Raw genomic sequence first — 25,371 nt, 5'->3', positions numbered from 1 at the left:
TTTGCTGGAGCCTCTGTCCCTATTGAGAGGCAAATTTTAGCCATCTGGCAAAGCAGCCTGCAGGGGGAAAAAAAAAAAAAAAAAAGAGAGGGAGAGAAAACACAATGTGCACGGGCACACACACACACACTCGCACAAACTCTGGAGATTAAGAAAGACAAAAACTTAGCAGAATCGCGGGGCTGCGGCCGGGGCGCGCGGGGCGAGAGGAGGGCCGGCGGGAGCGGAGGGCAGGACAGCCTCTGTGCCAGGTCTGCGTGTGCGTGTGGGGATGTGGGGACCCGCTGCAGGCAGGGGAAGGCGTGACCTGCATGGAAAATGCCAGACAGCTCCAGACACACACACATACGCGCTCGCACGCTCACGAGCCCCGGCGCAAAGATAAGGCGCGCGGCGGAGCGCCCGGAGCGGCGCAAAGCCACCCCCCGAAAGCAAACACGCTGCCCCGCGCTCCGGTCCAACCGGGAGCCTCTCCGAGCTGCAGAATGAGGTGAGTACCTACCCGCTGGGCACGTCCCGTGCGCTGTGGTCCGCGGGGGAGAGGGGCAATTGTTTTGCAGAGGGGCAATTGCTCCGGAGAGCGCTCCCCTGCCGTGAGTGCTCCTTCCCTGCGCGAGCAAAGCGCTGCTCGCGGCTCGCCTTCACGCTGCCGCTCGGACTGCGAGCCGGAGCATCGGGGGAATGGGAGCATCGGGGGAATGGGAGCATCGGGGGAATGGGAGCGGGACGCGAGGCGCCCGCACCGCGCCGGAGCGTGAGAGCGACGCCGCGCTCTGCGCGCACCCAGGAGCTCAGCTCCGGTGCTACGCGGGACTCCCATTTCTCTGTGCATCGTGCCCAGCTCTCACTTTTGGGTGAGGATGAGACCTTCCTGGCCTGGGAAACTTCGATGTTATTTGATTTCCTCTGATTAAAGAGGAAGCAAAGGGTTGCACCGGGAAAAGGCCCGCTCCAGCCAAGGAGGTGATGTCCATTTGCACCAGATGAGCATCCAGCCYTTGTGCATGTACTCTGACCAGAAGAGAAACACATTTTCTCTTCACACATTTTTGTGGTTTCAGACAAACTGTCAGAATAAGGCATGTTCAACCTCACTCTGCTTGAAAGAAAAGTTGGTCCAAATTTTTCAGCTCCCATTAACTTTTCTTTGTAACCAAGAGCTGGGGAAAGTGATGGCATACAGAAATGAGCCCCAGTAATATACTGCCCTGGTTTCCAGAGAACGAAGCCAGGTTAAAAATAATCCACTTACATAGTTTCAATGTCCTCACCATCGAGCCCTAATTTTGAAACCGTATGTGCGTATATATATGAATAGTTCCAGCCACTGTAGAACACACCTGCAAGTCTTTGCCAGGCCTTGACACCTATTTTTAAAAGTTTAAATATTCCTCTTTAATGGCTCTTATTTCCTATATGCTTCTTTTCCTATGTGCACTCCATTAGATGTAAGTAGCATAAGGTATGTTCCTCAAACTCCCATGCAATAGCATGGACTTTCACGTTTGGACCTCCAGCATGGGCAGAGCTGTGTGCACTTCCAATTGCATTGAGAAATGCTCTATTAATGCTCACTTTCATGCTACAAATGCAGAATCAGCTGCTGATTTACTTGGGCTCTCTGTGCACCTCTGACATGAGCAAGTTGATGCCTGTGGCAAACTCCTTAGGTATATAAAGTTGAGTTTGATGCCAAAAGAACTCTAAGGATTTTAAGTTTTGTGTGCATCTCTACCTGGGGAAGAGAAGAGAAGAGAAGAGAAGAGAAGAGAAGAGAAGAGAAGAGAAGAGAAGAGAAGAGAAGAGAAGAGAAGAGAAGAGAAGAGAAGAGAAGAGAAGAGAAGAGAAGAGAAGAGAAGAGAAGAGAAGAGAAGAGAAGAGAAGAGAAGAGAAGAGAAGAGAAGAGAAGAGAAGAGGAAGATTCTAGGTTATACTTAGTAGCAAAGAGCTGTGCTGTGAGAGTCAGCACTCTCAATCTGGCATGATAAAGCTAAACAGTAATAATAATAATAATTAGCTGTTACTGCCATTTTGCTTTCATTACACTGATTAAGAAAGCATCCTTATCTTATTAAGCATGCTTATGTTTATTCTTCTGTGAAATGAAGATTTGACCATTAGAACATCATTAGCCCACAGCTAAGTGTTCAGAAGAAGTGTTAGAAACACTTAACTCCTGAAGGCACCCGGAGCTAGATGGGTAGCTCTTCCTGTGCTTTTGGCACCACTTTAGACACCTCTGCAAGGATCTTCTCACCCCTGCTGCACGGCATCCTAACATCCACCTCCCTTCAACTTGGCATGAGGTTTGCTCATGGGAACGCAGCACTGAGTCTCCTCTCCCACCCAGCACCTCGCACCAGGTCTGTGACCTGGTCAGTCAGATTCTAGCATCTCAACCATGAGACCTCACATGATTTTCTTGGAAAACCTTTGACAGGTTTGGGCATTGCAAAAGCTTCATTTGGTCTCTCTTTGTATTTTCCAGGTATCCTCTGGCTTGGTCCTTCTGTGCTTTTCTGCTCTCTGTGGCAGATGCCATTGAGCTGACAGATATGTTTGGAGAGATCCAGTCCCCAAACTTCCCGGATTCCTATCCCAGTGACTCAGAAATGACATGGAATATTTCTGTKCCTGATGGATTTAAAATCAAGCTCTACTTCATGCATTTTGACTTGGAGTCATCTTACCTCTGTGAATACGACTATGTGAAGGTGAGCTGTGGTGTCACAGGGCTYGTGGATGGGTAGAAGGGAGACCAGTCTGGCCAGCTGAGAAAGAGTGCTAGAAAGTCTAGAGACAYGCTGTTTTTCACCATTTATTAAGCGCAAGAATTGGCAGTCCAGTAGACGACAGGACAAGCAGTAATAAGATGATAACAAACTTTAGACCTAACCAGTGACTGGGACACTCCAGTTCAGAGCTTAGCCACAAAGACCCAGGCTTCTGAGGTTATCTGGGCACTTAATTCTCATTGAATCCGATTGTGTTTAGACACCTATATGAAGTGAGCTAACTCCCAATCTGTGCTACTGTAGTGAAAAACACGTGCAAGGAGGGTTCTTGATGTGTGCCTTCACCAGGCCATGGCTGTGCGTGTCCTGCACGCAATCTGGGCTCCCAGATATGGTTACAATTCTCAGGAGATCCCATCCASTCCCAAGGGAAGCAAGAGGGAAGCTCTAGGCCTGAGCTTGAGCCTGCAAGCTTGGACCTGCATCCACAGCCTCCCTTTCATGTGCAGCACGGTTCACCCCATCAAAAGCACTGGTGGAACACACACTGCTGTGCATCTGAACATCCTTGTGCCTAGAAACATGTGTCTGCAGGCAGTGCTCTCCTTGATGTCTATAAGAAGCTGAGTTCTCCCTCTCTTTGCACTAGATAAGGTTTGCTGCTGTCCGGACCAGCTATAGCAAGCAGGTGCTTTCACTAAGCGGGGCTCAAACTAGGCATGGGTCTCACCCAGCCCCTCACACTGAGGCAGGTGGAGTGTGGATGCAGGTCTGCAGCCACAGAGCGCAGCCCTGGCTCTAGCTGCCAGCTATTTTAATTGCTATTTCATTCTTGCACTAAGAAGATGAAGCCAACATTGGTGTTTTCCCTCTCTGATCTGCTGTTTACTGTTTTCATTTCCCCTTTGCACTGGTGCTCCTTCCGCTACTAACAGCCCTTATTGAGGTTTGATTAGTTCTTTCTGCCTCTCCTGGATCTACTCCAAGCACAAGGGCCAGGGACATATATAGAGATATATTGCTTTAAAAACCGAATAGGCTAAAGGAGTGGATTTCTTGGAAACTTTCCCCATTCCAAGCTTTACCCCTCCTCCCGCCTTTCACCCCCTGCTCATTTTTCCTTTTTCATAAGGCTCCCTGTTATTTGGCCTTGGTGCCAAATTGGCACCACAACCTTCCCTGTCGCTGGATTTCCATAAGAAGGCGGTATTTTTCACAAGGATTTAGATCTCAGCTGTATAAATTTGCTCTGGGCTGAAACTCATCTTGCAGAGCCTCCACCAAGGAATTACATTTGTATTGAAAACGCTCAGAAAATGTCCATCTGGATGGATTATGGATGATCCATAAGCTTCTCCGCTASGTTGAGATGCAATCCTGATGCTGCTAAGCCACCAGCTAAGAAAATATAAGGAGAGCACACAAATGACTTCATGGCCATTTCCCTCTCTGGTCTGTGTGCCTCCACCACCATCAGTGCAAGACATGAAAAGAGGATCAGTTCACGCCTGCAGAACATAGCTCTAGACTTAAAGGATATAGGTACTTTTCTTTAGCACTCTGCCAGCTCCAGCAAAGAGACTCAGCACAGCTTAGGAAGCCAAAGGTGACATCTCTGTGTTTGCTTGCACTTGATAGATTTCTTCTCCATGAATTTGTCCATGTTTCTGAACTCATGCATGAGTCTCTGCAGCATCCTGTGCCAGAGAGCTGCACAGATTCTGTATATGATAATGTACATGTGTGAAGAAATGTCTCTGCTCGTTTGTCCTAAATAAGGCCCTGATTCAATGTCTAATTGACTCTCCTGGCAGATATTTTCTTCMCTGCTGTAGGAATGAGGGCAAATACAGAGACTACATAGTGCAAGGCAAGGAAAAAGAAAATCTCCGTTTGGGACAGGTAGAAAGCTTTGCTTTCGTTGCCTTCTGAGCCATGCACATGCCTGCTCTGGAGCAGTGTCTTGAGTGGCATGTTCAGCGGAAGCCAAGCTTCAAACATACACAGATGCCTGCCTTCGGGGTGGTCGTCAGGAGGGAACAGTTTCCAGAGCTCTGAAACAATGGTTAATTAAAACAATAGCTGTTTATTTATATATATAGATATATGCATTCATATACATATAAAAATACCAGCTCCGAAAGCAACGCTTACAGGCCTGGGGAGCGTTTGGGTGAGTGGAGATGGCAAAGGCTGTGAGTGGGGCTTTAGGGAAGGAGGGAGCCAGGAGGGACAGGATGGACAGTCACCCCTCAAAATACGCACCCAAAGAAGACCAGCCCTGCACAGGTAGGAAACACCAGCGTCCAAGCTGCCTTTGGAAGCTGAGCTCAGGGTCTTGGTGGGATGGAGACAGCTTCCCCCAGGCTTTTGGATCCATTCCCCAAACCATGTGCCCAGCCCAGGAGGGAATAAGCAGCTTTGGCGCTGCTCCCTGCTCAGCTCCGTGCTCTCTGCTCAACTCACACCCTTCCCAAAGAACGTGCTGGGGTCCATCTCACCACAGATTTGGGTGCATCATCTGCAGTGGCTTCACCTGGATTTGCACAGAGTTTGGCTTGTTTCCAGGGTGCCACAGGGCAGCRCTGTCCTGGGGAACCTAGAAAGCAGTGGCTGCGAGCAGGAAAAGYGGGTTAAGCGATTGGATTAGCGTCATAAGGGAGCGCTGTGGTAGAGACAGGGAGCTGCACGATGAAATCTGAGCGGCTTTTTGTGCAAGACTCTGCTCCAGACTGGACAGATGGGCTCAGCTTGGGTTGAATTCCTGCGTCTTCAACTGGGGGAAACAAGGAGAACTTCCAAGGCTGTGACTCAAAACTCCTGTGTGTTTTTTGAGGATTTCTTGAGAAGCAGCTGTCACAGCTTTGAGTCATAAGTTTAGAGCACCTCCAGGCTGGTATTCACCCCATGTGGGAGTCAGTTTGTCACAGAGGTGCCAGGTGCTTTCCAGGCCAGCCATGGGGAGATGCATCCTGCTAGAAGGAACATGCAAAGTAGCTTGCAATTTTCCTACAACTCACAAGGGGCTGGATGGCTTTGCTGTTCTCTGTTCACTTCATGTCTATATCTCCCAGCTGGTCAGTGAGATTGAGGTCCTGTCCATATATTTTTGCACTTACTCTGTCAATCCCTGTGATTAAATCAGCCTCTGAAAGTTTGGCAGCATGGCTGGGACCAAGTTCTTGATGAAGCAGATGAAGATGGGSCCTCTGATGAGATGATCTGCCCACAGCCAGCCCATGATGAGTCCCTGCAGGCCCACAGTCCTGGTGGGGTCACCCTCCCACCGGTTCCCAACCAGGGATGGCACATGCTTGAGGCTTGGCAGATTTCAGCACATGCCGTAGGACTTTCCCTCTTCCAAGCACAGGCTGCGGGATGGATGGAGCCCACAGGGATGCAGCTCTCAGGGAGACCAAGTGGTTAACACTCCAGCTCCGGGAATCTGTGGGCGATTGTGAAAGTTCCACAGTGTGATGGAGCTGYGTCTCCCTGAGGTTTAGCGTGGCATTCGGGGCATGTCACAGCCCGGTGTCCTCGGCCCGGGGTTTGCTGCCTCCTGCCCGCAGGCACAAGGCAGCCCGTTTCTTCCTGCTTTTCAGCACTTTCAGCCAGGGAAGTGCAGTAGGAGTATGTTTTCCTGAGCTGCCAGGCATCTTCCTGTGGGAATTCAGGTGCACACTTGCATGCTGAAGGACCTCAAAAGCTGCTGTGATGTGAATCAAGGAGAAGGATACATACCGAGGSGACCACCTCTGGGAAGCGGAGATGCAGGCTTCTGCTTCTGGCTTCATCTGTCCCATCCCAGACATGTTTCCAACACTAAGTAGCTTCATCAGTCATTTTGCAAAAGCCCCCTTAATCTGCGTGTTGTCATCTTCCCTGCACTTTAACTGCAAGGCAATTCTGCAGGGGCTACTCCGTGCCCTTCCCTGTGTCCGAGCATCTCCTCCCCGTGTCATGTTCCCAGTGTCTTTAGCCAAGCACTGCAATTTCTCTGTCTAATGAGCCATTTATATATGTTACAAGCAGTATGTTTGGCCCTCATCAGTCCAATTAGTGCATTCCTGGAGGGATGAGTGTGGGGGCGGTGGCCGCGTTTCCCTACTGCGGCTTCGTGCTCTTTTCCGGTGGCAGATATGGAACCAACCGGTCAAATTCCACTTGGGGTTTGTGAAGTTCCTTTAACTCACCCTCAAGGAGGTATCTCCTCCAGCCCCTGCAGGGAATCTTGTGTGGGGCACCGGGACTGCACATCTTCTTTCGTTGTGTCCCATCGCATCATGCCAGTCCCCGAGCTACAGCCCAAGTCAAATACAGGGGACAGAGCTGCAGCTTGAGGAGGGACCCCCGTCTCTTTCCATTTCCTTGGGGATAGAAATCTCAGCAGTGGGCTCAGGTGCAAAGTGGGAATGGGAAAGACGGTGGGACATACAAGTTATCCRGCGTCCACAAGGGCAAATTTAAGGCACAAGAGCGTCGCTTTCCTTGATTTTTCAAAGGAGGATTCTTTCAGCGTATTTTTATAGGGCATTTCTCTTCAGCAATTGATATTTCCCTCAGGGACACATCTTCTCTAGTGAAAACGTCGACATCATGACCCCAGAGGGAGAAACTCCAAACAAACAACCAGGATTTAATTACCAGCCTGCTCGCTGGATGTAAATGATCTACAAAAAAGTATACAGTGCTCAGCAGCGGCAGCAAATATTAACCAGGGAGGATGACCTCTCTGTTTAGTTTACTGCCAGAGGGCTGTCTCTGCTCCCTGTGTCCCGGGGCATGGGACCCATCACAGATAAGGGGCTGTGGATACCTTCAGCTGCAGCTCCCCAGGCCTCATCCCGTGGCTCCCTGCGCCAGGACCCYGGAATCCCATGCAGCGGGAAGCATGGAATTGCTTCCTGCTGCATCCTGCTGCTCAGCGGCTCCGGTGTGGTTTGGGGCCAGCGGGAAGGGGACAAGTTCACGGCTGCAGCTCATGCGTCCCTGCAGGCAGAGGTGACAACTAGGGCTGGCCTGAGAATAGAGGAGATGGATGGAAACAGTTTCCCCGCACAGAAGATGCCGTGTGCCGCGTATTCCTGCTGCCTTGGATGAGACTGCACATGGGGAAGGCGAAATAGTGCACTTTTTAATGTAGCTGAAATGCCATTTTTTTACACTTCGGGAGGTAGCAGCGCCTATTTTTCACTTTGAAATGATAATTCATTTCAAATCATTCTTTATTTTAGATTTTAAAAAATTCCAAAGCACCAGAGTGTGTTTTAATGTGATTGAAACCAGATGGACCCCAAATAACTTTTTGTTTGTTTCGGATCTCTTTTACACACACATACACCCACAGAGCATTGAGCTGGGGTTTTGTCCCAATGTGGGACGCATGGTTTTTTTTTCTCCAAATTCCCCAAATTTATCATCGGAAACTCTCTCTCTCTTCTGGCCAGCTCTGGCTCATATGAGAGCATGGAAAATATCTGGAGGCAATGTCAAGGCTGAGTTGCCATTTCCATGTCGTCTCTCACTGGCGCGAGCAAGTTCCCGCCTGCATGCACAGCCCTGGGAAATTTCCCTTTTTGCCCTGGTCCTGGAGGGGATCCCTATGTGCCATGGGCMCCAGGGTGGCAGCACAAGGTGGGCCTTGCATTGCCAGTGCCCAGGAAGCCCTGCAATTCCATATTCCCCAGCCAGACGGGCCACTTTCTGCAGATGCTTTACAACAGTCTGGGTGCTTCGGTTGCTGGCTCGCTGCTGCTCGTGCCGGGGGGCTGCTCTCTTCCTCGTGGCCTTAATAGCTCCCACTTGGCATGAGCGGCAGCGGGCTGGCAGGCTCGCGGGGCCCGCATTCCTCTGCCATAGGGCTATTCATATTCAAATTTCCTGGGGAAAAGCAGGCAGGGCACTAGATGCTGGAGCTGGGGGAGTCGGCAACCCAGAAGGGGGCTGGGGGGGGGCTAGCAGGAGACCGAGATGGGACCATAAGGATTCAAGTCTGAAATGTTCCTAGGGGAAACAGTGAGGAAAAAGATGGGGAGGGCGTTTCCAGGGAATGGAGAAGGATTTTCCAAAGGGACTGTTGTACCTCAAGCAGCTGACAAGGGCATGCTGGCCCACCAGCCTATGCTGGTGCCTACTGGACACAGCTGTGAGTCACTGTGCCTGGCACTGTATGTTCAGGACTGGTGGGGACCTGAGCAGCAGGGACACATGCTGGGACAGCCGGGATGAGACCAAGCTTGTGCAGGCCAGATTTGGAGACAGAAACACGACCCAATAGAGAAGACTGCAGATTAGTCTTGATTGAGCTGATGCAAACCAGACATGGGCTGCAGCCTCTCCAAATGGACCAGCAGTGAAGATGYACATGGCTTGTTCCCAGCAGACAGGGGCAGATACGCAAGGGGACCATGTAGTGCRCAGAAGACAAGCAAATTCAGAGCATGAGACATCCCAAGTGGAAGTGATTAATGTCTGGTCTGCCCAGAGCCCGCAGTGACTCCATCCCTCACYGCTAACTGCAAACAGGTTGTGTGCTCTGCCTTGCATCTCAGCATCAGCAGGGCTGAGGGGCAGGGAGTTTCCTTGGAGGTGCCAGCCTCCTCCCACAGCATCCCCCGGCCCTGCAGCCATCAGGCAGGTGCTGCTGCACTAAGGAGAGTTCAGGTGGAAAGAGGAGTTATCTCAGGTACCGGCAGCTCTGGGTGGCAGTGACACAGATCGGGGCTGATTTTCACGTGCTGCCTTCTGCAGCACCTGCCAACGCTCTCACCTCCCAAACAGGATCTCTTCCTGCGCCCTCTCCTTCCAAGCTCCCAGCAGCTCTCTACATCSAGGATGTAGATGAAGGGGGCAAGGATGGAAATTCCTTCTCCTAAGGTGCCCAGGCTCCTTGGATCACCCACCTGCAGCCCACCTTGGAGGGGGTACAGGGCACAGGGTATGGGGCATCCAAGGGGGCAGAGCTGCCTATGCTCAGGTGCTGCAAATGTGGTGGGTGCAGGGGCCAGGAGGACACACACACTGCAGACTGAGCTCAACATTGTGTTGAAAGTAGTATATCCTTCGGCTGTAGGCATCAAATGCTGTGCTTCCAAACTGCTGGATAACCCCAGGCAGCCTCAGGAGGTTGGGACAAGTCTGCTGGCCTCTGAAGCAGTGAGGAAGATGATGTTGCAAGGGAAAGGGGACTGGGCTGCTGGGGCTGAGGAGGATGTACAAAGCGTGCAGCGTCAGAGCTCTTCAAAGCCTCATCCTTGAGTGTATGGGCCACTGATGCACTCTTGATTTGTACAGGTGGGAAAAGTCATCTCCTCCCATGCAGAAAGTACAGAGGGGAAAAGACTCTGAGCAGCCAGGCAGACCGATGGGTTACAATGCTTCCCTGTGTCCCAGCGTGGCTAGGTTTGGAAAGCTGGGGTGAAAGTATTGACCCAGAGAACTCTCCACAGGCTCTTCCAAACCACAGAAATTTACTCAACAGTCTGGTAGAAGGAGGAAGTGGGAATGTCCAGTACAGCACAGGCCGGCTTGGCTCATCTACAGAGCAAAGTGCTGAGCAGAGCCCAAGCAGCAAATCCTGAGCCATGCCATGCACCTACTCAGTCTTTTTGCTGACAGATTGAAGCTGAAGACCAGGAGCTGGCAACTTTCTGCGGCAGGGAGACGACAGACACAGAGCAGGCCCCTGGCCAACAAGTGATCCTGTCCCCAGGTCCTTACATGGGGCTCACTTTCAGATCTGACTTCTCCAACGAGGAACGCTTCACTGGCTTCGATGCCCATTACACAGCCGTGGGTAAGCAGCACTTGGCCACCAGGACTATCTTGCCAGGGTAGGTAACAAATTCACYGCCCTTTGGGTCCCCTGGCTGAGCTCACATCCCAGCCTTCACCTCCAGAGACCCCATACAAGAAGCTGAGGTCTTTGTGTGTAGCCCGGACCCTGCTCCCTGGGGATTCTCTGGGCACTYGTGATGTGGTAAAGAGGCTGCAGAGTTGAGATGTTCTAGTGGCTTTTTCCTGCAGTAAAGTCATGCATGCCAAGGACCTGTTCTGAGCAGTTACACAAATCCTCTGCTCCTCTCTCCACCCCGACATATCTGCAGTGACYCACCCTGTGTCACAATAGATTTCTCAGTTCCTCTGACAAATCCCTCAATGGAGAGGAACATGTAAAGGGTCCCAAGGTGACCTCCTTTCCTTCCTGTCTCCTTCCCATCCACCCTAGATGTGGACGAGTGCCTGGAGAAAAGCGATGAGGAACTGGCGTGCGACCACTACTGCCACAACTACATCGGGGGGTACTACTGTTCCTGCAGGTTCGGCTACATCCTCCACTCTGACAACAGGACCTGCAAAGGTACCATCCAGGCACAGCTCAGACATGGGGATGGTCACACAAATGGGGCCCTGAGCATACCACAGAGCTGCAAGACACAGGCAAAACTGCTTGTTCTTGCAGGTAGGACAAGGGGCATCTTCTCCTACGRTAGCTTGGGACAAGAGAGCAGCCAAGGCCTGTTGCCATCAGCCAAGCCTGATTTCCCCCATGAGCTGTACTCCTCATCTCAACCCTAGATCTCTAAGCCTCTGTTATTCATGACAGAGAAATGAAAAAGCTTAGCCTCTGCCCTAAATCTGAATGAACTGATGCAGATTAGCTGGAAATGAGTATGATTGAGTATGTGGCATGCAGGATGGACTGGATATGGGAAGAAGGCAATATTGGGAAAGTGATTCCACAGAGCCTCCCAACTACATGGTCAGGGTTGGGTGCTGGCTTGTCAGGCACTGAGCAAGCTGTGGTTGTGTTTCAGTGGAATGCAGTGACAACCTCTTCACCCAGAGGAACGGGGTCATCACCAGCGCAGACTTCCCCGGCCCCTACCCAAAAAGCTCGGATTGCTTGTACCGCATCGAGCTGGAGGAAGGCTTCTTCATCACCCTGAGCTTTGAGGACAGCTTCGATGTGGAAGACCACCCCGAGGTTACCTGTCCCTATGATTTTATCAAGGTGAGCTCTGCTCTWCGTGATCCTCCTGTCCTGCTCTCTCTTCCTATCATTTTCCCCCTATTAYTGAGTGATAGTCCCTGGTGACAGGCCCCAAACTGACCCTGTCTAAATGGAGCTTATAAAACCAGCAGAAGCCCATTGCTTGACTGAACCCAGGTCTGTCACCATGTCTGATTTTGCCCTTCCAAGGCAATGACGACCCTCTTTCTGGTCTTGAGCCTCAAAATTGTTTACATCCCATCACCATATGGTGCATAAGCTCCAGTGACCCCATTGCTGTGATGTGTTCCCAGCCACTAGCCTCAGGGCGAAGTGACTCCCCAGAGTTTGTGCCTCCTCCTCAAGAAACCCACTCAAGCCACCCATTCTTGTTTGCTCTGACAGATCAAGGCCGGACATAGGGAGTTCGGCCCTTTCTGTGGAGAGAAATCCCCGGGAATCATTGAAACTCAAACCAACAGTGTGCAGATTCTCTTCCACAGTGACAATTCAGGAGAGAACAGAGGCTGGAAGCTGTCGTACACGGCAATCGGTAAATCCTGCTGCTTTCCTCAATTTTTTAGGCTTGGGGCAGGGGAAGTTTGTAAACCCTGCAGGTGGAAACTGTGATATTTGGTGATCCGTGATATTCTTGGGAAAGGATTTGTGGCAGCAGTCACAAGGAGATGGATAAAATAACAGGGAGACCTCCCTTCAAAGGATGTTTTTAATTCCTCCAGCTGGGCCCTGAAAGGAGAACATATTTAAAGCAATGCAGTTCTTGGGAGGATAATTACACAAGCTACTTTTTTCATTCCCAGGCCTATAATACCCAAAACCAGAGACAGCCTGGGGCTGTAGGAAAGACCTGGAGCCTCCTCTCACTTGTGGGAAACTGCCTAGCTGAGCCCTCRTAGTGTAGGCTAATGGTAAAGAGCAGAGGAGCTTTGCACCGAGAGGACTTGACAGTAGAGCTGGGATTCTCTTTGCTTCAGAGAGTTTCATTTTGCTTTGCTTGCTGTTTTTTTTTCAAAGGGAACCCATGCCCACTGGTGCAACCCCCAATCAATGGGAAAATCGAGCCTTCTCAAGCCAAGTACACCTTCAAAGACCAGGTTGTCATCAGCTGCGATACCGGATACAAAGTCCTGAAGGTACAGGGAGATGGCATAGAGCTGGACACTTGGGCGGAAAGGGAGGGATCCTGTGTTTTCCAAGCTGCAAAAGCAAGAGCTCTTCTGCTAAGCAGGGCTCTGAAGGGACTCAGGCTTCCCTATTTCCTTTTTGAATAGAGGGCTGCTCATCTAGAGCAGCAAGACCCAAGCACTACGGTGTGACACAACATCACATATTGACACCAGCTCTTGCAAGGCTTCAGGAATATCTGTTTTCTCTCCTGACATCAACTGATCTGTCCACCATGAACAAGACAAATGTGGTGTCATATATCTGGAGAGACTCAGGGAATGCATCCCCTGACCCAAGGCAGGCTCAGTTCCCATGGATGTGCTAATGGCCTGTCCCCAAATATCCCTAGGATGTTCAGATCCTTCTCCCAAACTTGGAGGTGATGCTCCCTGGCGACATCTCCCTTTACTGTTAGAAGGGATTTATCACTGCTAGGTTAGGCTTGTCTGACACAGCATTTGTGACACCTCATCCAAATCAAAATAGGTACAGAAACGAGAACATTCCTTATTTCACTGCACCAGTTTTTATATATTTACCAAGCATGTACATCCTCTTTATGCTCTGTTGCACCAGCTAGCTCAGTGCTTCCCTTGGCTTCTCAGGCATATGCAATACCCAGTTGTTGCCTCCTCCGACCCACCCATCTCTCTGTATTCAAAACAAGACTCTTTCCTTCCTGAGCATGAGGTGCTTTTTGGTCCTACCAAAGCCATCACATTCACACTTGGGAGAGCGAACATGACCCATGTATCAGTCTTCCCACCTCACTAGAGCAAGAACGAAGTCTTCTCCGCAAGATACAAACACTCTTTTCCAAAGAAGCAGGAGGAGAGAGGGAATGGCGCTTTTCTTAGCCATCCTCTTAGCATCCATCTGGAGCTGGCCAGCTCAGAGAATACGAAGTTTGGCACCTCTGCAAGAGAAAAAGTCATTAAAAGTCCCTGGGAAGCTGCCAAGATGCTGCCTGCTCCCCACCTTAGTGGGCTCTGATTCAGCTTCCAGGGAAACCCGCCGGCCAGGGACGCAGGCGGCCAGCCTTGGCTGGCTGGGTGGTCCTCCGGGACTTTGTGAATGCTTTGGCAAGTCAAGGGGGCTGGGATTTTGGCAGGCCACCTCCAGGAAACAGCTGAGCACCACAGGGAGTGTGACTGACTCACGTGGGGGCTCTCTTCCCTCCAAACCAGTAGCCTGATTTGACTTCCGACATGGAGAATTTCTCTAATCTCTTCCTAGACTCGTCCCCTACGCAGAGCTGCTTCCTTACCCAGCTTTGGCCAAAGCAATCCAGCACATAGAATAAGAATAAACATCTACAATTCTTCTACACTGAGCGTTCCACTGAATTGCTGGTATTAAGCAAAAGAAAATTCATTTAACTCTTCATACGATCTGATTCTGATTTTTAGCTACAAAAGTCTTCTTCCAGGGAGTCTGGATATATCTTGGCTAAGTCACCAAGAAGTTGACTTTTTATAGAGAGCAGTATTTCCTTGCCTAGTATATTGACAGCATTTTTTATTGGCATCTTCTACACAGGATAACCTAGAAAGTGACTCCTTCCAGATTGAGTGTCAAAAGGACGGGACATGGAGTAACAAGATCCCAATCTGCAAAAGTAAGGACACCCTTCCCCACCCTTCCAATGCCCTTTTTATGCTGAAATCATTCCCTGCTAAATGGAGCTGCCAAGCCAGAGCGGAGTTCCTTACTCAGAGATGCATCCCCAGCCAAAGAACTACGTAACTATGCAAAGCTCTCTTGGCTTTTTCTTGGATAACATAACGGGGCTTGGTCCAAATGCCACAGGCAAGGGGTTTGTTGCTGTCTTTAGACTGCTCATATAACTTGATTTGTGACGAGCTTTACTGTCTCACTGTCTAAAAGAGCAACTCTGGCTCTTTAGAGACAGCTCCRGTCTCTCCAACAGTGAGATGAGAAGGAGCGTTATCTGAGATGGGTCCACCATGGTGGGAAGGATGCTCAGGTCATGGGGGCTTTGTGGGGAGCTGATTCCAATTCTCAAGTCTAGGCAGACTCCTTCCCATTTAAAAAGCCTGAGAGCTTTAGCATTGACCAGGGCTCCCTCAGAGCCTTTTTGACTGCAAAATCTGGGCACGGCTTACATCAAACTGCCCCTGTGTGATTAATGAATGGCCCCTGCTGAAGGGAGAGAGGGGGATGATAGTCAATATCAGGTGAATGAGAGAGTTTTGTCCACCTTTTAGACAAATCTAGGACCCTGATAATCTCGTTCTTAGTCAGAACTTCCTTGCAAATGGGCCCAGTGTGATCAAAGGCATTGGAGAGGTCCCAGATCCTGGCTCAAACCATGTGCTAAGTGAAAGGGTTGAGAAAAATTGCCCAGATTTTTACAAAACTCAAAAAGAGGAAAGGGATAAAAGAAAGGAGATTCCTGTCGAAAGGATTTGCATTATCTCTTCTTTCATCTAACATAGTTCATCTCCTAGCTTGGGCTTGGGAGATGTGCTTTTCAAGTACTTAGTAACACTTCAACACCTAGAACACTTCTTTCTTTTCCCCAAACACATGCTGCTGTCCTTCAGCCTTGGGGAGGCACTCACTCCTATCTTCACAATCTACTGTAAGGCTGATCCAGAGAAGAGAAATGCAAGACCTTCAAAGAGAGGCAGGAATAGATGCACTCAAAGCCTGTGGGATTCAGACTCTTCCCATCTGGGCAGATTCTTTATATTTTAGTGATGCTGAGGACCCCARTTTAGGAGAGTATTTCTGGAGATTTAATTCATGTTTACTCACTCAAAATGCAAAGTAGGAGGCATTTAGACTTGCTAAATAATTTCATATCTGAAAGGGCCTCTTGCAAACTATGGGGTCAGGGATGTCTCTGCCTGGCAAAGGGAACTGCCCAGTCATACTGCCCTCACTACAGAAGTCTCCCATGGATTTTGTCCAGCTCTCTGCTTGAGCAGAGATCAGTTAAAAATTACAATTTCTAGGAAAAAAAAAAAGGATAAAAATCTAAAAACCGACATAAATAGTCTTAACCCCAAAAGCATTRTTTTTTAAGGATAATTGAAATGTTTACCTACATGATTCCAGGCAGGCTGGAACTGCTCCTTTCTTGTATGATAGGAATCACAACACTAAAATTCCAGGGCTTTTTTGGAAAGTTAAAAAGCCCCTAACTGGGCAATTCAGGCCTTCAAGCTGTGGTGCCTCCCACCTCCCCTGAGCATCTGCAAGAGGCAAAGCATGAGCAAAAATAGTTTGGAAAGAAACAAAAAAAATAAAGATAAATTTTCTGCCAAGCTGGATAAAATCCAGCTCTGCAGTTCAATGAGAGAAAGCACCAACCCCCTGACGGCTTGTCCAGCCACTGCCCCAGGTTGCTGTGGTGGAGGAACTGGAGAGGATTCCTGGTACTGGAGCACCACAGCTCGGGGCCCATTGCAGCTGCATTTCTGGGGTGACAGGGTTGCTCATTAACGATTTCTGGTGTTTTGGGGGTCGGGTTTCCTGCATGCCTCTCTCCGCTCATCTACTAATTTGGCTTTCTCTCTCTCTGCTTTCCTCCTTCCCTTCTGCCTTCGGCRCAGCTGCAGATAGAGCCGACAACCAGACAGAGAGAAGAGCCAGTTCGGAGCAAGTGGCGGCGTGAGGCTCGTGCTGGCCGCCCCGCCGAGACGGCAGCCTGTCTCGGTTCCCCTCTCCCATCTGTCCGGGATCCAGGGCAGGTTCCCTTTGTCTCAGGCCCGGCTGCCAAATCCACCTCTGCGGCTTGTCTAACTGGCATGGCGCTCTTAACCCCTCCACCTCTGCTGCTTCCTTAACTCCGGCTCCAGAGYGGGGAAAGAAGTTTGGAGTCGAACCCCCTTTTCTCTCTGTCCTGCAAAGATGGGCCCAGGTGCTCCCAGGACCTCCTGCCACGTCCTCTGCGCCCCTGCAGCTCCACTCGGACACCGCGGCCCAGCTCTGCCTCCCCTCAGAGGCCGCGTTGCGCAAGGCAGAGCCCACGGGCGCACGGCTGCCCGCTTGTTTGGTTGTTTGGATTTAGCCTCCTCTTGCCCTTCCTCCCTGGCCCAGCGTCACAAATAAGAAACACTCCTTCCTCTCCTCGCCCCGAGCGTCCTGGCGCCTCACAGACCTTCCCCGCRCACGCGGGAGGCCCAGAGGACGGGCTGGCACCAGAGGCTGCGTGCCTTTGAGCACCAGGGCACGGGAGGTTGCTCTTCCCGGCTCCCCCTTTGCTCCCCGCTGCTGGCCTGGCAGCGGGAAGTGTGAGCTGGCACCAGGCCACCCACAGCCGGAGGAGATCAAAGCCACGAGTCTGACCTCACCCGTGTCCCAGCGCTCTCAGGGCTTGCACCATGGAGTCCGTCGGGGGGCCTCACTGGGAGGGACTGGGATGCGGCCTGGCAAATGGAAGAGGAGGGATGGATGTACGCTGGGGAGCTTGGCGTGAAACACCCACTTTCCCAAGGTGAAAGTCTGGAATGGCCTGAAGGCTCGAACTTGCTCCCCTTATTGCCCTTATTGGGCAAGTCCCTGGACATAACAGGGTAAGAACGGAGCCAGCATGTCCATGCAAGTGACCATTTTCCAGGCTTCAGGCCTCCCTCAGGCCCACGGTGCACAAAGGGGGAGCAAGCCAAGTGCATCCGTGAACCAGCCCCCTGCAGCCAAAAACAGCCCCAGAGCACACTCACAAGCTGCAGTGGTCCCCAAGCATCGATCTCCTCCTTCCTGCACACCCCAGCATACCTCAGCATCTTATAGCTCCTGCAGTGGCTGGAACCACAGTCCAAACCATCGTGCTCCCAAGTACCATGGGAAGAGTGCRGGAAAACTCAAGGCAGATGGGGACCCAGGGGCCCTGGTGGGTCTGTGTTCCGCTCCTCTGCCTCTCTGCAAGTCCCGGGTACCCAGAGCCTYCTCCCAGCTGCACTGCACCCGCACAGCCCTCTCCCATCACCTGCTGCTCTAGCAGCTGCTTCTAGCTAATTCTCTCACGGTCAATCTTGGTCCGTGAGTGACGAGTTAGGGCTCCTGCCCTCAGCACACTGTCCTTTTTAAAATCTCCTGGTCCTCTTGAACATAGAAGATGCCCCCAGACTCTGCATCATTCCTGGCCCATAGAATCTGCTCCCTGAAAAGGCCCCAGCCCATCACCTATTAAATCCCTCATGTTGAAAGGAGCAGGTGCTTTGGGATGGGAGCCCTGCACAGCATCATGCRAGCACACACTGCCTCTCACCCACACCACAGGCGGTCAGCAGCTCCCGGGACTCCCACGAGGTAATTCCTGATTGTGGCAGAACAATCTTGCCCGTGGGGGATCCTTCTTGGGGTGGGTGGCACAAGTCTGATTGAGGGGACAGTGTTGGGGGAGAGGCTGGGGAGAGCTCTGTGAAGGATTTGGGGGGAGAAGGATACCATGGACAGGACATGGGAAAGGCAACAGCACCTAGAAATCCTTCTGCCTTCACCAGGCCCTGAGCTCACAACAGGGTGGGTGAAGCAGAGCCAAATCTGCCCATATCCTTGGGATGGAGCATGTAGGGTCTTCCCCATGTCCACTCATTCCCCCTCCTGCTTCTGCAGACCAGCCAAGCTACACACTCCCCTTCAACACCTGGGTGCTTTTTCCTGTCCATTAGTAGGTGATACAAAGTCCTCCCAGATTCCCAGAATATCCCGCCGAGGATCTAACCTGCCTCTATACTTTCTTCCCTTCTCAAAGGTACAACAGATAGATCTCACACTAATGCAGGGCTCGGGAGAAGCTCCAGCATGARCGGTGTCAGATGCAGTCTGTGCGATGCTGCTGGTCCTGTCCTTGGCRGTGCTGCCTCCATTCCACATCTCTGCAGGAGGGCAGTGATGGGTTCTATGGGGTCAAGCAGTGAGGGAGGTGCTGCCCTGTCTGGGGTGGGGTGGGGGACAGACAGCAAGGACAGAGAAGCCTGGCTAGGGATAATGCAATGGAGAGGGAGGCARGGGAAGGGGCTTAGAGAAGAAGGATGTCGCTTAGAAATGCATCTCTGGACTTCAGCAGGACTGGGCTTTCCTCCCCCACCTTCCCAGAGATCGGAGAGGAGGCTGATCTTGCTGCCTAGGACAGACAGGAGAGGCAAAACCTTTAATTATGCCAAGTCACAGCGTGAGGCTTTCCCCGTCCTCCTGCATGGTTCTGCTCCTCTGCAGCAGGCCAGTGGTGACTCCCAAGCCCTCAAGAGGCAGCAGAGGTGGAGAAGGAGCAGCCCTAGACCTCAGSGAGCCCCAAGCCTTTCCAGGCAATACACAGAGTGGGCTGTGGGGACTCCCTGGGTGCAGAAGTAGCCCAGACAATGAAGACAATAGAGGAGCAGGGGGTTAGATGGTCCCTTCATTGCTTGCAGCCAAGCTGGCCTGTCCCAGCTGCCAGCTGAGATGGACTACATTGTAGAAGGAGGGAAGCTGTTAAGTTGTACTCTCTGCAGCTCCCTAGACGGTGGATGCTGGGCTCCCTGGGCCTCCCTGCAGGACCACTGCTCTGTGCTAAAGCCCAGCACTACCTGCSCTGAGAATGAGCCTCCCTTCTGTGTTGACTTTCAGTTGCCGACTGTAAAGCACCACCGGAGCTGGAGCACGGCTATGTCACCTTCTCCTCCAGGAACAACCTGACCACCTACGGGGCCAGCATCCAGTACCACTGCCAGCACCCTTATTACCACATGGCACCCAACAGCACGGGTGAGCAGAGGAGCAAGGCTGTGTGCCCCGGCACAGGGCGGGTGGGCGCACATCGGTGTGTGATCGTGAACAGCAGGCTGAGTTTCCGTGTGTCCGATCTAGTCCACAACCACAGAAACACCACAAGGTGTTTTGCAAAGCCACAGCACCCTTTGAACCCTGCTCTGGCAACAGGAGTGGCTTGGAGCYCAAGTGCAGGATCCAGTGCTCCTTCCTCCTCCTCCTCCCTCAGCAAGTAAAGCCAAAGGATTTCCTCCCATTCCAGTGTCCCTGGTCATATCCCCCTGCAGACCCCCTGGCTCTGTGCATCTGGTCCCAAGCATCAGGCACTCATTAGCACATGGAGCACTGGCAGCAGTAATGGGACAGCAGCTCCCAGGAAAGGCTGAAGGCAGAGCACAGCCCTCCAGAGGACACAGGGCAGTGACACCAACTGTRGCTGCATATCCCTCCCTGCACACAGAGACAGGACTGTCAGGACCCCGCAAAGAAAGGAGCACATAGGACATTACAGGAAAATCACATCCTGTTCTTGGAAAGTGTTCAGAGTGTCCTGATAGGTGGTCAGGGTCTCCTTGTTGCACAGCCCAGCTAACACTTTGCTCTCTTCCAGCCACCTACACGTGTGATGCATCAGGAGTGTGGAGGAGCGAGGAGCTGGGCACCAGGCTGCCGTCCTGCCAACCAGGTACCAGGGGCTGGGGTGAGAGGAGGGTGCCTGGTCCCACAGGGATGGGTGCGGAGGGGAGATGCAGAGACATCTGTGCCTGACATGGCCTGGTGCTTCTCTAGACAAGGATCCTGCTCTGGGTTCCATATGGTACAGCAGTACTGCAGAGCATGGGCTATATCTAYGCTGCCTCTGGTTGCAATGTATGGCCGAGAGAGTGATGGGGACACAGGCCTCCTGCTATCCTGGCTTGCTGGGTGCTGGCTGCAATGGCCAGGGTGCAGAGCGTGTCTCTGAGCAGCATGACAAAGCCATTGCTGTGTGGGATAAAGGCTCAGGCAGCAGGGATGCTGCAGACATCCCAACTGTCCTGGCTGCTCCAGCCCCCTGCTCCAGCCGCAGCAGCCGGAGCAGAGCCCGCTGGCCGCAGTCAGCCCTGTGCCACCAGAGCTGGCGTGTGCCATGCAGCCAAGGGCAGAGCATCACTACCTGTCAGCTCCCATTAGCAGTGTGCCCACATTCAGCACTAATTAGCACCTCTCCAAGCCTTGCAGGAAACCCCAGTTCACGAGGGAGGAGAAGTCTCGAGCCTTTGAGCAGTGGTAGAAATGTTTGCAGCCAGCAAGTTTCCAGGCCAGGCGCCCATTTGGGATCAAACAAAAGTCCTCGGGACATTGGCTGGCCCCAGCTGAGCGTGGGGCCGCTCTGGCTGCCAGGCGGGGCGGGGAGCTGGCAGCAGCTTTGGGTGCGGGTTACACTCGCTGAGGTCTGATGTGCCGTGATGCTGCTCTGCAGAGGTGCAGGGGCTCAGCCACTGCACAGCAACCGCAGCATCCCGCACACCCAGGCACAAAGACCTGGTGCTGCAGGGTGTCCAGCTCTGTTACATGATCCGAAGGCCATGGAAGGATCCCAAGAAACACCCCAGTGCCTATGGAGCTCAGAAACCAGACTTGCGGTTGCTCTTGTTGCAGCAGCTGCTCCCTGCATCCGTCCTTAAAGCTTCAGCCTGAAATAATTTGAGCTGGGAGCATATGGGGACATCTTTTAGGGCTATGGTTRCTTTCATGGGCCATTTCCAGACCTCCTGATTAGTGACAGAAGTCAGAGAGACTTCAGGAAAATGGAAAATCCCAGAGAGAGGGTGACGTTCTCCTGAGATTGGGATCTGCAGGCAGCAGCTGGCCAGCTGCTCTTCAGATCTTCTCATGTCTCACGCTGCCTGCCTATCAGTAGAAAGTCCTCTTCCAGGCCACTCTGCGTCTGCCTATGCCATTAGTGGGAGCATTTGCAGCCTGGTCAGCGTTTTTGATATGTAATTTAATAGAATAAATATTTGGCTGGATGTGCTTCCTTTAAAATCATCTCACTGGGATGGCTCTCAGCTYGGTGCAGCAGAGCAGCTGGGCTGGGCTGCGACACAGGAATTATTTGCCTGAGTGCGGTTCCTGCTCCCTACAGCACTGGGAAAGGCATTGGAGCTAACTGCATGGAGAGGCAACTCCCATGCCCAGTGTGGGAGTTTCAGCTTTCCCAGACACAAGAAGTCACTGTGAGCTCCTGCAAGGCTGGCCCGCAGCCCCRACGCCAGGGGGACAGGCTCTCTTTGCTGTGTGGCTCTGCAATCCCATGTCCCTGGCAAGGGAGCACAGTGGGCATTGGGGCYGGCTTTGTGGGCCAAGATGGATGAGAGTGCTCCTCTTGCTTCCCTTCTGCCTGCCTCCCAGCAGGGATATGGCTGCAAAATCCCTGCTGGGATTCAGGAGCTCTTCTGGCTATGGAAGAGCAGTGACCTTCCCTGTCACTGTCCAGCCTGCCCCCCGCAACCCTCTCGGAGCTACCTTGGACATGCTGAGATCCTCCTCTCCTCCACGCCAGGGCCTGGCTAAGATGCTCAGAGGCAAACCAGGCAGCGCACTTCCTTACTCTATGCCTCATTATCCACAACCACAGAAAACATGGGATAACCTTGATATCAAATTCTTGGTGTGCTTGTAGAGTAGATCCCTGCTGTCCTTCGTCTATGAGCCAACAAATAGGTTCCATGCTCCAAAAGGCAYGCAGAAAAACCTACCTCTTTTTGCTTGAGTAGCTTCAGTGAGGGTTGCACAGGGTCTACAGATGTCACCCCCTTGCCCTAATGGAGGATTAATAGACTGCCCCTTTCCAAACCATGGACAACAGAAATGGTCCCACCAGGCAAGGGAAACACGAAGCGAAGTCGGGGCAGCCTTTAGGAAGCAAAACCTTGAAGAAGGACAGGCATGTTCCCTTTCCAGACATACTTCCATGGACCTGTTTGCATAGGGGATGAGGTGCAGTGCCCAGTCTTCTTCAAGATCTTAATTGTGCTGTGCCAAGAGAGGTGAGGATGGCAGAGAGGATAGGCTTTATTCACCRGGAAAGGGAGGAGAGTTGTTCTCTACAGAGAGAAAAGACAAAAAATGAGCATTTGGTTATGAAGACAACCATCCATGCGATACAATCTATAGGGATGTCGCTTCTCAGCTCTTCCCTTGCTCATCTGAGAGTAACTGTCTTGTCCCTTTGGTTCCAGTGTGTGGTCGGCCAGCTCGTGCTCTGCCTGGGATCATCAAGCGCATCATTGGTGGGCGAAACGCAGAGCCTGGCTTCTTCCCCTGGCAGGCCCTCATTGTAGTGGAGGACATGTCCCGGGTGCCCAATGACAAATGGTTTGGCAGCGGGGCCCTGCTCTCAGACTCCTGGGTGCTAACAGCTGCCCATGTGCTCCGCTCACAGCGACGTGACAAGACCATTATCCCCGTCTCCAAGGAACATGTCACCGTCTATCTTGCCCTCCATGAYGTGAGGAACAAGATGGATGCTGTCAACCGGACAGTAGAGAGGATCATCCTCCATGAGGAGTTTGACATCCAGAATTACAACCACGATATCGCTCTGGTCAAGCTGAAGGAGAAAGTGACCATGGGGAACTACGTCATGCCTGTCTGCCTGCCTCAGTTTGAGCACGAGCTGGAGGGGCCTCATCCCAACACATTGGGGCTGGTGGCTGGCTGGGGTATCTCCAACCCCAACATCACTGTGGATGAGATTATCAGTTCAGGCATGAGGACACTGTCCGATATCCTGCAGTATGTCAAACTCCCAGTGGTGCTCCACGCAGAGTGCAAGACCAGCTACGAGTCCCGGTCGGGGAACTACAGTGTGACCGAGAACATGTTCTGYGCTGGATACTATGAAGGTGGGAAGGACACTTGCTTGGGAGACAGTGGGGGAGCCTTTGTCATTCAGGACCCGGGGACCCACAGGTGGGTAGCCCAAGGGCTGGTTTCATGGGGTGGCCCAGAGGAGTGCGGCAGCAAGCAGGTGTATGGTGTCTACACCAAAGTCTCCAACTATGTGGACTGGGTGGAGAAGAAAACAGGCTCTTCTGAGAGGTGGACATTTCTGGACCCTGAGCTGGAGAGATGAATGACGAAGCAGCTTGCTGCTGCTGCTGCTTTGTTGTTTTTTGTTTGTTTTCTAATATGCTCCAGATTGGTCTTTCGCAAGCAGTAGCCACGATGCTCAGCCACACTCCAGGCCTTGCCAGCCCTCCCCGTCATGTGTTTCACTTGGTCCTACATCCCTTTGCTTGTGCTCTTTGGAAATGTTTGCTAGGGAGCTGGGGAAGGGCAGCAAAGGGCTAGATTTCAGCCAGTTTCCTTAGCTCATACTGCTGAGCTCCAAAGCTTACCCACACTCCCGGAGAGACTGCCTCCAAGCCATGACAAAGGCACAGTGATGGAGGAGGCCCTAAGCCTTGCCTGTGCACAGAGTATTTCCCCCACACCCTAAGCTCTCACACTAGTTCTTCTCATCAGAAAAGGTAACTGCAGGAACAACAAGGGCTGAGGACAATGTGGAAAACCCAGCAGAGCAGGCCTGGGCCTCACGGGTCCCCTACACTGCGTGACATCATTTTCATGTGAGGAGTAGTGAGACAGCACTGGACGGTTGCCAGTATTTTATCTGCAAACAAATGTCCCTGGGGACATCAGGATGTTTCCATATTAACCTTCAGCCATGGCTTCAAGCAGATATTATGTCATCATGCTGCCGAGACAGCACCAACCCAGTGGAGAACTCTACCTACCATGTTCGGGTGGGCACACCACAAAGGGCACAGGGATGGGAAGCAGAGATTGACCTCAGTTTCATCCTCATATCCAGCCCCCACCTTCTTGCCTCCCTTCCGTATTCATCATCTCCATTACCTCAAGTGCTCTCCAGTCCTCCCTTCAGACCAGATCTGAGGGTGGTTTCCAGCCACAGTAGACCTCCTAAGGAAAGATTTCCAATACACAAGACAGCAGCACATCTGGCACGCCTGGAAAAATGTACATAACAAACATTTATTCACAGCAGAAGCATTTCAGAGCAAATGGACTTATTGCCACTGAGAGTTACAGGAATGAAGCCAATCCATCTGTAGCCATTCCTTGATATTTAACCTCTTCTAGGGGTTCTGGGCAGTCTTGCATGGCAATTCATCCACTGTCTCAGGAATCAAGTTCCTTCTGGTTGCTTTTAAAACCCTTGACCTGGCGAGTTTACAGGTTACTCATGATGTCCAGAGTTCAGCTGTGGCTCTTTTGGTGGATTATGGGTGTTTGAATCGCTCCAGGGCCAGACTCAGCCCACTTTGCCAAGGTAGTGTAACAATTCATATCTCCCCCATCTTCCTTTATAAAAGCAGTAAACCTTGCCAAGGAACAAAGTCAGGTGAACACAGTTTCCTTCAGCAGGGACATCTCCACTTGCCAGTAAATGCCTTCTATAGCTGTCAGCAACATAAAAGAATGTGTCTGCTCTCCTTCCTACATCCATTTAGTCTCCTTTGGACCTGTCCTCCTCTTCCTTCAGCTTTGTCATGCACAAAAGTGAATGAGTTACTGTGCTATTTAGCCTGACATTCAAAAAGTCATTTGTAGAGAATGAAGAGAAGCAGGAGGATGAAGGAACAGGTCTAACTTAAAGACATGCTAAGAACTGTACTCATGGCTATGCTGTGTAACTCCAAGGTTTTTTATTTGTTTTGTTTTTTC

The 25,371-nt window shown here is 51.7% G+C and overlaps 1 protein-coding gene across 2 annotated transcripts; it reads left to right on the top strand.

Moving 5' to 3' along the window:
* Positions 1-304: 304 nt before the first annotated feature.
* On the top strand, positions 305-25,365 carry MASP1 (mannan binding lectin serine peptidase 1). Of its 2 annotated transcripts, XM_026045370.1 has the most exons (11): positions 305-490; positions 2,489-2,714; positions 10,353-10,530; positions 10,963-11,094; positions 11,552-11,748; positions 12,133-12,280; positions 12,763-12,881; positions 14,455-14,533; positions 19,495-19,632; positions 20,246-20,320; positions 22,860-25,365. In XM_026045370.1, the coding sequence occupies exons 1-11, from the start codon at positions 312-314 to the stop codon at positions 23,753-23,755; spliced, it is 2,367 nt and encodes a 788-aa protein (XP_025901155.1). In that variant the 5' UTR covers positions 305-311; the 3' UTR covers positions 23,756-25,365. The 2 variants fall into 2 exon arrangements, with proteins under 2 accessions (XP_025901155.1, XP_025901156.1); XM_026045371.1 differs by lacking the exons at positions 19,495-19,632; positions 20,246-20,320; positions 22,860-25,365 and adding an exon at positions 16,497-16,704 and having other exon boundaries at positions 442-490.
* The last annotated feature ends 6 nt before the right edge of the window (positions 25,366-25,371 follow it).

This window comes from Nothoprocta perdicaria, unplaced genomic scaffold, assembly GCF_003342845.1.
Source record: "Nothoprocta perdicaria isolate Ctin4 unplaced genomic scaffold, notPer1 scaffold_4, whole genome shotgun sequence".
Lineage (NCBI taxonomy): Eukaryota > Metazoa > Chordata > Aves > Tinamiformes > Tinamidae > Nothoprocta > Nothoprocta perdicaria.
The sequence above is the reverse complement of the archived record's forward strand: the minus strand, read 5'-3'. Positions and strand labels throughout refer to the sequence as shown.